The sequence below is a fragment of the Onychomys torridus genome, chromosome 15, assembly GCF_903995425.1.
Source record: "Onychomys torridus chromosome 15, mOncTor1.1, whole genome shotgun sequence".
NCBI lineage: Eukaryota > Metazoa > Chordata > Mammalia > Rodentia > Cricetidae > Onychomys > Onychomys torridus.
The window spans coordinates 52075868-52091634 of record NC_050457.1 but is presented as its reverse complement, the minus strand read 5'-3'; the positions used below and the strand labels follow the sequence as shown (position 1 = coordinate 52091634).

The following is a 15767-nucleotide window of genomic DNA, read 5'->3' as shown; positions in this document are numbered from 1 at the left end:
AAAGTAGCAGCAGTAAACACTTGTTCCATTCCTGCCCGCGAGAGACATGACAGAGGCCGACAGAGACTCACGGGAGACAGTCTTAAATAGCAGACCAAGGCTGCCAGCTTCCCTTGTACTCACCGAGAGCACAAATCAGCACTCGAATATTGCTGCAGACAACACCCAGCTCACCACCCCACAAGAAATCAGACACGTAAAAACTGTACAAAAAACCTACTTCACCTGGGGGGCTTGACAGGTAAGCTCAGGGGTTAAGAGCACTTGTTCCTCCTGAAGAGGGTCCAAGTTCAATTCCCAGCACCCAAAGGCAGCTCACAAGCGTCTGTGACTCCAGTTCCTTTCTGACCCCCACAGGCACCAACCACTCATATGATGCACAAACATATATGCAGGCACACACACACACACACACACACACACACACACACACACACACACACACATTAATAAATACACCTCAAAAATCAACAAATACTGCATCTGAATTGCTATATAGTCTTAGTAGATCTTCCTGCCAGGCAGACTGGAGGTCATAGAGATTTGTACCTGGGAGAAAGCAGGGAAAATCAAGATGCACCCACTTCTAGCTGCTACGACAGAGCACTTCAGGGCTTATCCAGTGTCTTCTGAAGTCTCTCCATCATCCATGTCATCCATGCGTTTTCCATCTAAGCCCACGAACGAGCCACTGAGAACACTGTGGTCAGTGGTGGGCGTGCAGGAAGCACTTACTTGTACAAGGGAATGTCTGGCTCTTTCCCCTCCGTCCTCAGCGTCAGGCAACACTGCTGTAGCTGCGATTTGGGGTCATTCCAGTCCTGGTTCAAAATGAACTCCTGTGGATCAGACAGAGCGCTGAGTGCTGCGGTGCAGACCACCGGAAACAGAGCACACAGTGACGACAGTGTTAGAGCTCACCTTCAGCCGTGGAAAGAAGCAGACGTTCATGAAAGTATGCACATATTCCAAGTCCTTGTCAATGTACAGAGCTGCAATAAATGCTGAAAAACAGAACGTGAAATAAGCAGTGCACTGCCATTTGCCAGAAACAGATTCATTTTTATGCATCTTCCTATTTAATTACATGTATATGTGTGTCAACATGGGTGAAAACGGAACAGAACTTGGGTCCTCCACAAGGGCCGTATAAGCTCACTGAGCCATCTCCCGGCCCTTAGAGCTGAGCAGTATTTTCACAAGGTTTTTGACTTCTAGACACTTTTCTAAGCATAATTCTTTCTTTTTTCTTCAAATACAACTGTACCCTTTATCACTAACACCAGAAGCACCAACACAGTCGTGTGGTTAGGATGAAAAATCACAGAACACAGAGACTGAAATGCACTTATCTAGGGACTATGTGAACAGTCTGAACCAGCAGTTCTCAACCCTCCTGCTGCTTCGACCCTTAGTACAGGTCCTCATGTTGTGGCGACCCCACACCATAAAGTCATTTTCACTGCTTCTGTTACAAATGGTAATATAAACATCTGTGTTTTCCAAGAGTCTTAGGTCACGCCTGCGAAAGGGTTGTTTCCCCCAAAGGGTAATGACCCATAGGTTGAGAACCACTGGGTGTAAAAACTATACCAAATGCTACAGTGCAGACTAGGAACGGTGTCTGGGAAAACCTAGTTAACCAAGTTAACAGATCAGATGATGACGGAATAAGCACATCTCTGGAGCCACTGTGCCCAACACCAATCTTGAGACCGCTCGTGAACCAGTTCCAGGTTAAAGTTCAGAAACAGGAAAAGAAATGAGAAATTTAAAGATTCTATCCGTACACATTAAAAACAACTCAATGACAACACAATAATCTATGTAACTGAATTAATAAGGGACAGTTCTAAAGATGAGTTCATTTCAAAGAATTTTAACTAAGTAGACAAATAGTGTATTTATTTAAGAGACTGAAAGTATCTTTCATTGAGCGAAATTAAAAGGGCCAGTGACATTGATCACTCAATTGAGTTTCTCTTCTCTTTAGGTGTCTTGATTAGATTGTCTATGCTTTGTAAGTCAGCTAGTTTGCACAGCAGACTTTAGTATTTGCATATAATTCCAATTCTGAAAAATACTATAACATAAAAAGCTCTAAGGCCCATAGAATATTCTAGTCCCTTTGAAGTAATATTAGAAATAATAAAATTATGTGTATAATCCCTTAATTAGCTATAATGGAATTAATTATAATGCTTTCAGACCGTATCAGAAAACGTAAAACATGGAGTCTGTTTAGAGTTTTGTACTCACTCAAAATATGTAGTTGGTAATTTCAGTATTTAGTGAATAAGTTATCCTGTCACCTGTGTCTCTTTATGAAGGATGCTGGGTAGCAAAAACAAACAAACAAAAGAAAACCACTACTGTGAGTCACAGCAACAAATCTTCACATCGTATTACTGCTTCTCACAAAGGGATTTGGTGACTGAGAGTCAGGATGACGGGAGGAACAGCCACCCCAGAATATAACCTGAACAAAAAATAGATTATTCACATCTTAGTGAAAAGCAAAAATAAATAAAAACAGCCCATGCCTGTAATACCAGCACTTGGGAGGTAGAGGCAGGAGTACCCAAGAGGTCAAGGCCACCTTTGACTACACAGGAATTTCTAGGCTAACCTGGAATATACAGAACTTCATTGAAAAAAACTAGAAAAAGAGAGAAAAGAGGTTCTTTAGCCAGAACGTCATCATGAGAAGAATAAGCTCTAGTCAGTTTAACTTAACCTTGAACATGCTAGTTAAAAAGCTTTACACTGTAGGAGGACTCACATTCCAAAAGGTCTGCCAGTGTCTTGGTTCTCAGGGCCACAGGTCTCTTGGTTTTGTCGTTGGTGATGGCATACTCCTGCATGCCCAGCTCCTCCGCCACCTTGGCTTGAGTTCTGTTATTCACTAAAGAACTTCGCAGCAACTGGTAAGAAGGAATTGGGGCACAGTCAGACACCACTGAAGTCGGGTCTCTCCTTTGCTCTTGTGTTGAACCCAACCACCTGGACAGCATATCATGAAGGGATACCAGGTGAGTTAAGATCTCGGTGACTACAACAGACTCCAAAGCTCCTACTGTCTCCTCAGTAACTCACCCTGCCCTACCACCTCGATGTAACCCAACAGGCACACACTCAATCACATAATTAGTAGCAGCGAGAAGACTTTGGGAGAGAGGTGCACAGCAGTACGACTACTAACAAGTTCAAAGCTACCGAACCAGGAAGCATTGAAACCTTAAAAATCGGGCTGGAGAGATGGCTCAGAGGTGAAGAGCACCGACTGCTCTTCCAGAGGTCCTGAGTTCAATTCCCAGCAACCACATGGTGGCTCACAACCATCTGTCATGAGATCTGGTGCCCTCTTCTGTATACATAATAAATACATCTTTTTAAAAAATCATGTTAATTAAATATAATTTACATCCAATAAAATATACCTCTTTGTGTACAGTTACATTAATTTTATAAACCTTACCCATTTTTACCATCCCAAACAAATTTCCCATACCCTGAAATAATCAGTCATAGTCAATAATTATAGGGGGCACATCCAAACAAACCTGTTTTTAAAGTTGTTTTAAATCTAAAAGAAGCATCATATTTCCTGACACAGATCCTAATTTTGATACTATATGACTTAAGGAAGAGCTATTTATTTATATCATTATTAAAGATCTATATTATGTACCCCATATCTCAGTCTTTTCATACTCAGATACTTTATGTTTAACCAAATTTAAATATATTTTTTAAGATTTATTTTTATTTACTTACTGTGTATTTTCATGTGTGCATAGATACCTGTGGAGACCATAGGATGCTGGAATTCCTGGAGGGGCAGCTGTATGCCTCCCCACATGGATATTAGTAACAGAACTCAGGTCCTCTACAGGAGCAGCGAGCTCTTTAAACCACTGAGCCATCACTTCAGCCCCAAATTTCAAAATTATTTCTGTATTTTAACCTCAGGAATTCAAAACAGAAATGTCTACTAGGAAGTCAAGATTACTAACAGGCCTCCAAGGATTATTTAAATAGTACTGTGAGACACTGCCCGAAAATTACACAACTGATCCGTTCCAAGTGTCCATAACAAGCCCAATTTAAGCATTTAGCATGCACTAGGAAAGAGATGGGAAGGCAGACTGGGGAAGCAGATAGATAACAAGATGGGAACTCCTCAAACTTGAAAGAACTGACATAATTATCCCTAATCCCTAAGACTCGGGGGGACACTGCACCTAAATCTCTAACTTTCCTTACCAGAAGCACTAACAAACCGTTGGTTCCTGAACACGGGGTCAGGAGGAAGCAGCGATGAGTCATGCGAGCATCATACTCGCCGCTGGTCCATAGTGCACTGTGTTTATCAGATGCAAGTTTTATGCTCTATGGCTCCATGGTGTCAACAAAGCTTATGAAACACCAAGATTTATTCTCAGTGCTTGATATTGAATCCTTGACAATAGATAAATAAGGAACAATATGTTCTTAATTTGTCTGGCAATGATTCATGAAGCAGAAATACAACTTGATCTTCATAAGCCATGCCTGCTATTGAATTTTAGACTGTAGCTCTTCACCTGTCTCTGCTCCACTTCCTTCCTATTCCCCTTAACTACATTGTTTCTTCAGAACACTAGTTCTTTAAAACTAATTATATACATGTTATTCTGTACAATTAATGTATACTAATAAAAAGATAAAAATTAAAACCCACAAAGAGGTTAAAATTGAAAAGGCCAAATCCAAACCAATTTACAGAGTACCTGAGCTGAAAGTACTACCTCTTTCATCTGAAGCAGATGCCACAGGGGTAGGAAGCTTATTCGGGGAATGGGGTTAAGTTGAATCCACGCTTTGAGTAAGAAGGGAAATTCCACAGGCTGTGTATATGGCATGTTCATGTCCCAGGACCAATACCCCAACATGAACAAGAACACACACAAGTGATGACACATTGCTGGCTGTGGTGTTTTGAATAGAAATAGCCCCATAGACTCATGTGTTTGAGCGCTTGGCCAATTGGGAATGGCACATTAGGAGGTATGGTCTTGTTGGAGTAGGTGTGGCCTTGTTGGAAGAAGTATGTCACTGTGGAGGTGGGCTTTGAGGTCTTAAAGCTCAAGCCAGACCTAGTGACACAGTCCCCTTCTGCTGCCTGCAGATCAAGATGTAGAACTCTCAGCTCATTCTCCAGCACCATGTCTGCCTGCACACCACCGTGTCCCTCCATGATGATAATGGACAAACCTCTGAAACTGTTAAGCCAGCCCCAGTGAAATGTTTTCCTTTCTAAGAGTTGCCATGGTCGTGGTGTCTCTTCACAGCAATAGAACCCTAACTAAGACACCAGCTATCAGGCCCCAGCTGCCACTTCCAGGGCCACAGATCCTCCTTTGGTACCATGGAGTAATGCTGTCTGACAGAGAAAGAAAGCAGTGTGGATGAAAAGAGGGGATGCTTTCAGCTTTACCTTACGACAAGCCCTGGCAGGGCTTAAAGCAGCAAGGTAGCTAACAGTAACTGAGATCTGTGAAGTTCATGTTAAAAATTCAGAGTATGAACCAATAATCAATGAGGAAAGGGGAACCAGTAATTAACCTCATTTTTGTAGTCCATTTACATTTGGAACATGAAGTAAAATGAGGTAAGACTTTATTCTCGAAGCATGAAAGCCCAAATGGAGGGTTATTAAAGTGACAATTTCTATCTTTGTCCTCCGATGAATTCAACTTCAGAATAAATCTGTTTTTTTGGCAAATCATCATGGGTACAGTGAGGATGGACAACAGAAGCAAAACCGTGATCATGTGAGGTCAGCATGGCAGCAGTGGAGGCTGAGACCCCAGCAGGATCAACAGCATCCTTCTCAAGTGCTTCCACATGGACCCACTCCTAAGAGAGCCACACACAGGCTAGCCACAACAGTCACCACCATGCTTCCAGAGACCCGAGCACAGACTCAGGAACATACAGCTGCTCTTCTCGACCAAGCTTCCCAGAGAAGCTGACCTGGGTAACTCCTCTCAAGAATCTTCTACCCAACTTCAAGACTGAGGTCTAAGATGCTTCTCAGGTATTGGTAAAACCCACATTTCTCCCAAACACCAAGGAATCAGAATTTTGAACTCTGAGCTTGGTGTGCTTGCCTTTTGGAAAAGAAAGTTCATATAGATTCTGATGAACATAGAACTAAAAAAGAGTAAGGTGGTTCATGGGAAAATGGCTGGGAGGGTGTTCTCTGAGAATGAACCACAGCAGCAAAAGTAGAAACCGTGACAGGGCAAGGTGACCACTGAGGGAGCTAGAAGAAAGATCAGAGCCAAGTGAGGGAGAGCTGATACAGGCAAGGCCACAGGAGATGGAAGAAAGTCTAAATGTCCCTGCAGAGGATAAGGAATTCCTAAAGGGGCTAGTGCAAGGCAAGATGCTGACACTGTAACTATTATTTTCTACAGAGGGCATGATCTACTTTTTAGCTTTAGGAGAAATCTAGGTGCTATCCACAGCAGCATCAGGTAAGGTTTGCTCACTCTTCAGTAATAGGGAAATAATTCTAGAAAGTTCTAGAATTAGAATCCCTGTAGATCTTTATTTTAATACAAAACCTGCTGGATACCCACTTCTTTACTGCCTTCAAGATCCTCCCTTCAACCAAATACTTACCTATCCCTATCAACTTTTTTTTTTTTTTTAACTAGCCCTCCTCAGAGTTTAATTTTAAACTAAAAACAATAAATAAAAGTACAGTTAATGCCTTTGAAAATCTGACAAAGGTACTGCTGATCCCTTAATGCCAGCCAAGGGCCAACAAATATTCTAAATCTGATTCTGGTTTTGAGAAGTCAGGATGTTCCTACAATCTCAGCATGGAAATCTCCCACACTTACTTTAAACTTAAACTTCCATAAGGACAAGATTTATTGGTTTCCTTCAACTTCCCTAGTCAGCCTTGCTTCTAGGAGGAAACCGTAGCGTAGGATATAGGCTACCCAAGAGGGCCACCTAGTGTAAGGCAAGTAGACTGAGGTCTGTTGTTTTGAGGGCTTTAACAGTGGACTGAAAGCAAAGTCTACAATTAAAATTTACAGTGAGCTGCCACACAGGTCTCTTCTACCAAGAGTAGTAGCTAGATGGCCTCCCGTTCCCATGGTAATTAAAGAAAAGGTATACAAACGATAGCTGGCAGAATGCAGGTCAGATGTGAGGAGCCAACTGATGTCAGTGATAGAGAAATCCTCTGTCGGGAGGCTGGGGAATCCATCTTTTCAGAGCTCTGTTGGCTAGGGTACCTGCCTGCCTGGATGATTTATACTCTGCTATCCGGAGGCAGCAGGGCAGGATGAGATCACCACTTCTCAAGCTTTTCGTTTGCAATCCCTGCTCTCTCTCCTATTACCCTGCATCACGCCTTGGAAATCAAGCAAAACACTTCCACAAGTTCATCTTGCTAGTGCAATCACCATCCGACACAGTGCCTGGCACACGGCAGCCATGGAATGAGCAGCCCTTGTTAGCTCAGCAGCGGGACAACGTGCTAAGTAGGAAGGGCGCAGCGCACCTTTGCAAGTGTTGTGGGACAGGCATTCGGGCCTGAGTAAGGTTTTCTTTCTGGTGCTCTCTAGTCACGCTGACCCTACCAGGTAGGCTTACCCTGAGTGTCTAGATAGAAGATCTCCCCCAGACGTCCCAATTCAAACTCCATTAAGCTAAGGCTTACTATGGATTAACTGTTTAGATCTATGTTCCTTCCCGAGCAGGCTCTTTGAGTACTTACTCACAGGACAAGACTTTTCCTCAACAACCTGCAAAACTTGGAAGACACAATTACATTTGTCCTGTTGTCTTTATTCTTTGTAAAACAAGTGTGTTCCTAACTGGCTCCATGCTTAGACTTTCCAATGTGATTTATTACCACCCAGTGCTTTTAATCACAAGAAGGAATAATTGCTACCCTTCCAATGCAATGCCAGTGATCTGCACACACATTTAAAAGTTAGTGTCCAGTTCATCTTTTGAACACACAGAAACATGCCATTTCTCTACAGAACCACTCCCTCTGCCCACTGTGTAACTAACTTACCCTCCTGCAATCTGTCCCTCTTGACTTCTTTACCAAGTTTGGATTGAGAACCTAACCTATCTTAGGTTCTGCAGGGCTAGAGAGAAAACCAACCATGCTCTTATGGAACTTCTAGTCTAGTGGAGTAGGCAAGCTGGAATCAATGCTAGAATAGAAAGGAACACAGACTTTAAGACAGTGGACTAGGGGGTCAGGGAAGCTTCTCCTCCACCCAGAAGTCAGGTCAGAACTGCCAAGTGAGGGAATACTAGATGATACCAGGCAGAATAAAGGGCCGATGTAGACCAGTTTCCAGGCAGAGGAGCCACATGCGCTAAGGCAATGGCAGAAGAGGCCTGGACCAAGCAGGCTGGTGCAGAGTGGAAAGAGCATGTGACACAGTCTGAAGAGGTGTAGCAAGACCACTAAGGGTCTGCCTGGTTCTCTAGCCACTGTCCAAACCAGACTTAAAGATCGTTACTCTGGGCTGTGAAGAGCATTCATTCAAAGCCTATTTTTCTGAGTACCTATATAACTGGAATTTCCCAATGAACCAAAATTCAGAATAGAAAAGACACAATGTTTTCAGTGTATACTCTGATGGGAGAAGACTAGAACAACACATACCTAGTCCCAGGGAGAAAATGGAGATGAAGCGCCAATCAAAGGGAGTGAAGTTAGGAACCAGAAGAAGGGACTGCCTGTTTAAGCGGAGTAGGCTAACTAAACAGAGAGCGGAAGAGGATGAGGAATTTGGCTACGTGGATTACCTAGAGAGGAATATCACAGCACAGGCAAAGTCCCCACTCTTGTAGGCCAATGTCAAGGAGCTGGGAGGACACTAAACAGCATTTTCTTTCACCTTGAAGGTGGAAAGAATGCAAGGTCTGATGCAAAGGAGACTTGTTACCTGGTTGCCCTTTCAAAATGGTCTGCTAGGGGTGCAGCTCAGCACTAAGAGTGCCTGCCTAACATGGACAAACCTGGGGTTCAGTCTCCAACACGGAGAAAAAGAATCCCTCTATATACTGCACTGAAGACAGAATACTGGAGGAAAGGGCCAGGTAGACGGGAGAGCATGGCTGTGGCCAGACAGCATCAGCAGTGGGGCTGCTGTCAGACTCGGAACTGACTGAGAAGTTCAAGTCCACAGGTATGCTCAAGCTGAGGAGGTGTAAGACCAGGCAAAGACAAGGATGACCCTAAGGCCTCTGGCAACCAAATTAATGGAGTCATTTGTATCAGCATGAAGAACACTGAGCGAGAAGCAGGTCTGAGGTGCAAACTGTTTTTTTTAGACACATAAGTCTGAGGTGCCTGTTAGAAATCCAGTTAAAGGCTTGCATGTTTATATATCTAGATGTATCGCTACATCCCATAGCTACGAGTCCAATGTGAGGAGGAAAGAAAGGCTTTGGACATAAATCAGGAAGTAGCATACAGATGTTTTCAAAACCACAAGACAGACAGGATGAGGTCATCTATGGAGCAGAAGTCGAAGGAAGAGGGGAGGTCTGACAACTGAGAACGGGGACAATTTTGATGCCAGCAAATTGAGGATAAATGGCCGGTTGGTGTAGTCACAGGAGAGCGGTTGTAAAAGGACTCTTCTGGATGAAACACACCAAATGGATTGCATCGGGGTACAAATTGATAGAAGAAAAATGACTTCAAGCCATGCTGAGATCAGGGCCTCCTGAAGGATCCAGCTTTAAACTGTCCATCTCTTAGGCAGAGTGCAAAAGTGCCCTCAAAAATACCAGGCAAGCTTTTCCAGAGTAGCAGATGGTCCAGAAGGAATCTGGGGACTTGGGGAGCCCACTCCTCTTGCAGAAGGATGCTCTACTACCCTGTGCTTTGTATGACCAGAACTGTAAGCCTCCCATCCTTTGTAATTTTTATAAAAGTTACTGCTTCTAATTGGGTTTCCCTGACAATCACATTTTCCCTGTAACATTTTGATAGCTGTGAAGAACACATTTTAGTGATCCAGGTGATCAGGACTGGGAGGGCAGCTATAGGAGATGGAGATTAGGACACATTCCAGAAATACGGAATAACACTGTTAGAACTTGGGAGGAAGGAAGAGAAAGGGAGGAGACAAAGATGACTTCCAGGTTCCTGACACACAGAACCAAATAGCTGATGGTGTCATTAACCCATTACTCAGGAAGCTTCAAGAAGACCGAGGTAGAAGAATATTATTATTTCATTTTAGCACCTGGAACTGGAGCTTAGGACAGAAGGGAGCCTGAAGAGCTCAGTTGCAAGCTTTCTGCCAATAAGATGAAACTGCTGATACACACGGAATAGACTGTTTGAGAGACAATATATTAAAGGAGACATGCTCTAGTAGTGACCTCTTAGATGCTGACATATTTGCTAGCTATAAAGAATAAGTTGAACATGCAAAGGAGTCAAGGACACAGCAGCTAAGAAAAGAGGTACAGGAAAGTCCAGAACACAGAGTGATAGCAGCCAATGGAGATGCTGTTTCAAGGAAGGAAAAATCACGTCAATGTTTAATTGTGCTTATGACTGACCATCTTTGTCTTGCCAACAGATCTGCTGGTGCTAGTCATTTCTTCCAAACCATTCTGTAACAATACAGTACAAAACTACTGTACCATAGTTTTATTATTTGCTAATACCAATCTAAGAAAAACTCTAATTTGAAGACAGCAAGGCTGAGAAACTCATCTTGTATAAAGCTGCTTCTGGAGCAAGGAGTACTAGACCACACCCATAATACCAACATTTGGGAGACTTAGGCAAGAAAATTGCCATGAGTTTGAAACCAGCCTGGACTATAGAACAAAACTTGTCTCAAAATAACAAAACCCAAATCAATTATACTCTGTGGTGGTTTAAAAGAAAATGGCCCCCAAAGGGAGTGGCACTAATGGGACAGGAGGTCTTGTTGGGTAGGCGTGGCCTTGTTAGAGGAAGTATGTCACTGTGGGGGTGGGCTTTGAGGTCTCCTATGCTCAAGATACCACCTAGCATCTCAGTTCACTTCCTGTTGCCTGTACAAGATGTCCAGCTACCTCTCCAGCACCATGTCTGCCTGCATGCCACCATGTCCCTCCCCACCACAATGATAATGGACTGAACTTCTGCACTGTAAGCCACCCAATGTTTTCCTTTTAAGAGTTGCTGTGGTTATCGTGTCTCTTTGCAGCAATAGAAACCCTAACGAAGACCTGCTCCTAGCATTGAAGGGATTGTGGAAAGCAGCCAGGCCCTGAATCTCCTCCAGCACTGCCCTGGGTTTGCTCACAGGCAGGACTCAGGTCTCTCTGCGCTTTAGTTCACTGCTGTCTAGTGCTGGAGTTAGTGAGCGGCAACACATCTGAAGAAGGACCCATCCCCAAAAGGTCCTAGAACCCATAGTTAATTCTGGAAGAAAACCAGGGGAAGGAGGGTGCCCATTTGAACCACATATTTTCCACAGAGTCCTTTAAACAGTTACTTCAAGCTATTTGGTATGGTTTGACTACTTCTCAGATAAACAAGAGACTTCTGACATCTATGAAGTTTCTTTTCTAACGGAGAAGAACAGACATGCAATATATTGTTTTCATAAGCAAGATGTGAGACACTAGCTCTCGAAAAGATTCATATTTTCTAAAGAATTCAATTATCAAGTAGAGAAAGAAACTCCTGTCTTTCTAAAGGCAGTTAATATCAAATGGCAATCAAGCTGTTCACTGTAAAGTGAGAGGTACTACTGATTCCTGAGCACTTACCCCAGCACATGCAGCACACGGTGTAAGACCGAAGCACAGCACTCAGTGAGTGAGTGAAGACTGAGCTGAGAAACGCCACTGCAATTCACATCTAAACTCCATGTTCTCTCTACATCCAATACTTAGGTCTCACACAGACTACTGATAGGTCTCACAGTTGTGGAACTCAGATTTAATTCTATCCAAAGAAAACCACACAGAGCAATTTAAAAAGTATGAACGAACTGCCATTAGCTTTAACGCGATAGAGATTACAATGAAGAACAGCCAGTGCAGCACTGGTTTCCTCCTGATGGAACCCCAGCCTGCCCGATGCCCAGTTCTCAAGGGGCTTCACGGGGCTTACTCTGAGTCCTCCGACATTAGTGACTGCCGGACCAGCTTTTTCACCTGTATATTACTGGGAAGTGTCGCAGCAACAATTGTATGCAGCAAACAAAAGTTCATAAAGTTTGGCTAAGGGAAACAAGTGGAAGGAACGGTGACCATTTTACTCTGGGTATGAATCTGCCCTCGTCTCTGTACTTCCCTTCTCATGTTGCCACGGGGCCACACGAGTCCCAGCTGCCTCAGTCCAGGTTTTTCGTGCATGCCCTTGTTTCTCTGGACTCAGTGTGAAGAAAGCCACTACAGAGAAATCAACTGTGGCCAAATTCACAATGGCTAAATCCTACCCATCTTTGAAGGTCCAACATCACCATACCCACGAAGCCTTCCCTGCACTCTGTAACGAGAAGCATCTTTTCCTGACTGTGTAAGTCCAGCAATTGGCCTGTGCCTCTATAATAACTGACACATTCAACCTTGCATTGAGTTATACTCACTCACATTTTATAATGTGCGCGTGTGTGTGTGTGTATATATATATATATATATATATATATATATATATATATATATGCGCATACACACACACACACACACACACACACACACACACACACACACACGCGCGCGCCCGTGCTTTTAATTTATATGGCAGAGTATTTTTTTGTAATTACTTTATTCCCCTCAGGATGAAAGAAAAAGGACGATCCCAGTCACCGAGAACTAAGTGATAGGTTAAACAAGTGTGTATTGTGCCTCCCATTTCTTGCTCTCCACTCTCCTGCAAAGACAGGGGATCACTGAAGACAGACTCACCGTTAAGTGTCCTTCATGATGATCGGGGAAGTGAATGAACAAGTACTCGGTGGCTACCAGCTGCATTATGGAGTCACCTAGAAATTCCATCCTCTGATTGTGGCCTCTGGAAAAGGAGACATCACTGTAAGCTAACCAATAAGCCTTTGTGGATTTAAAAACAATAATTTTTAAGATTACAACTTAAAAATTAAAATGGGTTCATTTTGTTTTAAAGCATAAAACGAAATATAATACCCTGACACACTCAACTAAGGAAAATTTGGGAAAATGAATTTTTAAAAAACATTTTTATTTTAATTGCATGTGTGGTATTTATGTGTTTGTGGTAGGTATGTGCACATAAGACCAGAAGAAGGTGTTAGATCACCTGGAGCTGAAGCTGCCAATGATTGTGAGCAGCTGACATGGGTACCAGGAACCAAACTCAGGTCTCTGAAAGAGCAGTACACACTTTACTCCTTCACTAGTCTGCCCAGCTCGACAGTGACTACTTTAAGGATTAAGTGACTACTAAATTAAGATTAGTTCTATCAACTGAAAAATATAGTAAAATATGGAAAAACTCTCATAAGAAAGAAAAAGAGCATCTAATTTATTTCTAAATCTATTAAATATGTAAGTTATTTATTCAAATCTGGAATTCAATTTACAAATATTTATAAAATCTATTAGAGTCTTTAATTTATAGTTTAAGGAGAGTTGGGAATTTTCCACTCAAGAGACAGGAAAAAAACATTGTATTATATAACGCTGCATATATACTCACACCTACAATTTTGCTACTTACTTTTTTTTCTGTGCTGAGGACTGAACTCAGGACTTTAATCTCTAGCAAAGTTTTTCTCATTTTTAATTTCAATAGTCTCAACAAATCAATTATCTAAGGTAGGAGTTGAAAGGCCATATCCAGTGACAGCCTGTTTGCAGCTTTTACTAGAGAGCACTCACACTGATTTTTCTCAATCTATGGTTGTTTCTAAGGTATTATGGCAACTGACAAAGAAACCACATGATCTACAAAGCTGATAATATTTAATACATGTTTCCGTGTGGGCAAAGGTTTTAATTCCCGCAGATCTCATAAACTTCATGGAGACAGGAAGATGCTTGTCAACAGACCCGAAGGCATGGGATGAGAGAACAATCCCTGGTCCACATCACTGTCCACCTGCTGTCTGTCTAGCCACATGACTCTCCTCTGAAGGGCAGGAAGGTTTGGAACTTCTCTAAATGGTCAAGTAGGGCTAGCTACATGGGTACTCTGAACTCACAGGGTCAGGTGGTTAAATCCCACAGTTCTCAACGTGAATGCCCTTGCCAGAAGTCGAACATGAGTAAAAATGACTCCAATTGCTTCTTCAAACTCTGTGAGTTTCTGTAGAACTGGAGAAGTTTCAATAAGTTGTCGATCCGTATTTGGCTCTTGTAGCTATAGGAAAATAGAAATAAACTAAAAATCACATGTAGGTTTTGTTATAAGAGTAATTATCAATTTCAGGACACTGTTCTGTAAAATTCCATCTCCCGTGGGCAGAAATTTCTGAAATGCTAAATAAAAAGTGAAATCCTCTTCCTCAGTCTTAGAATAGCAAACAAACCTAATATTTAAAGAAGGCTCAAATAATATTTTCCAATCTTCATTCAAATTTCAAGGCCAAGTTCTGTACACAGATAGTTCAAAATCCCTGGTATTAGACTAACTCTCTAAGGAAGATGCAAGCTGAAGAACAGCTGCCATATGTGTGTGCCTGTGTGCCTGTGTGTGTGTACCTGTGTGCCTGTGTGTGTGTATCTGTGTGTGTGTCTGTGTACCTGTATCTGTGTGTGTGTGTGCCTGTGTGTGTGTGTGTGTCTGTGTGTATGTGTCTCTGTGTGTGTATGTGTCTGTGTGTGTCTGTGTATGTCTGTGTGTGCGTCAGTGTCTGTGTGTGCGTGTGTCAGTGTGTGTGTGTGTGTGTGTGTGTGTGTGTGTGTGTGTGTGTGTGTAGAAGAAATATGTGCCAGGAAGCAGTGACTCTTAAACTCCACTTGATCTAGTCAAAAGGTCAAGAAGCAATAGTTCTCTACCTCATGAAGCTCCCTGTAGGACTTGGTAAAGGCAGATGGCTAGGCCCTGCCCCAGAGTAGACTTAGGGGTTTCCACATCTAGAGTGGGTGCTATGAATTTGCCCTCCTGACAAGTTTCTAGGTGATGGAATGCTGCTGTCTGGGAACTGCCCTTTAAGAGTCTGATTTTAACTTGGGAGGCAGAGGCAGGCAGATCTCTGAGTTCGAGGCCAGCCTGGTCTACCAAGTGAGTTCCAGGGAAGGTGCAAAGCTACACAAAGAAACCCGTCTTGAAAAACCAAACAAAAAAACAAAAAAGAGTCTGATTTTAGAGTAACTGGACTACTGTGCATCTACTAGAGACTAAACTGTTTGAGTAAATGAACATCATTAAAACTGAATTCAGATTCCAGCAGAGATTATTATTCCACTAGAGAGGTAACAATGAGTCTTTAACAGCTGGCAAGGAGAAAATATAAGAAGTATAAATAAAATTACCATTTTCAACAACATTGGGTGACCTTATTTTTTAATAGAATATTCTTAAAGCACTCTGAGTTGCCATCTACTATTATAAAACCTCCCATGAACATCTGATTACTAGTAATTATTATTTATGTTAAATACATATTCACATATAAGATGTGTGACTAGGTAAAATACATATACACATACCCTAAACTAAAGCAGCAAGAAAAACAAAGAACAGAAACTTTGAAAGTGAACCGAGGAAAAGCATGCACCTTGTTTCAGATCCT

At 42.4% G+C, this 15767-nt stretch overlaps 1 protein-coding gene across 3 annotated transcripts in view; it reads right to left on the bottom strand.

Annotated features, from left to right (window-relative positions):
• Drosha (drosha ribonuclease III) overlaps positions 1–15767 on the bottom strand; it is a 115864-nt gene that overhangs the window by 7918 nt on the left and 92179 nt on the right. For all 3 annotated transcript variants that reach the window (XM_036206998.1, XM_036206999.1, XM_036207001.1), the window contains 5 exons: positions 14235–14392; positions 12961–13066; positions 2783–2924; positions 922–1004; positions 736–839 (listed from right to left, as the gene is read on the bottom strand). In XM_036206998.1, coding sequence (XP_036062891.1) covers positions 736–839; positions 922–1004; positions 2783–2924; positions 12961–13066; positions 14235–14392 — 593 coding nt within the window. The remainder of the gene's footprint in view (positions 1–735; positions 840–921; positions 1005–2782; positions 2925–12960; positions 13067–14234; positions 14393–15767) is intronic.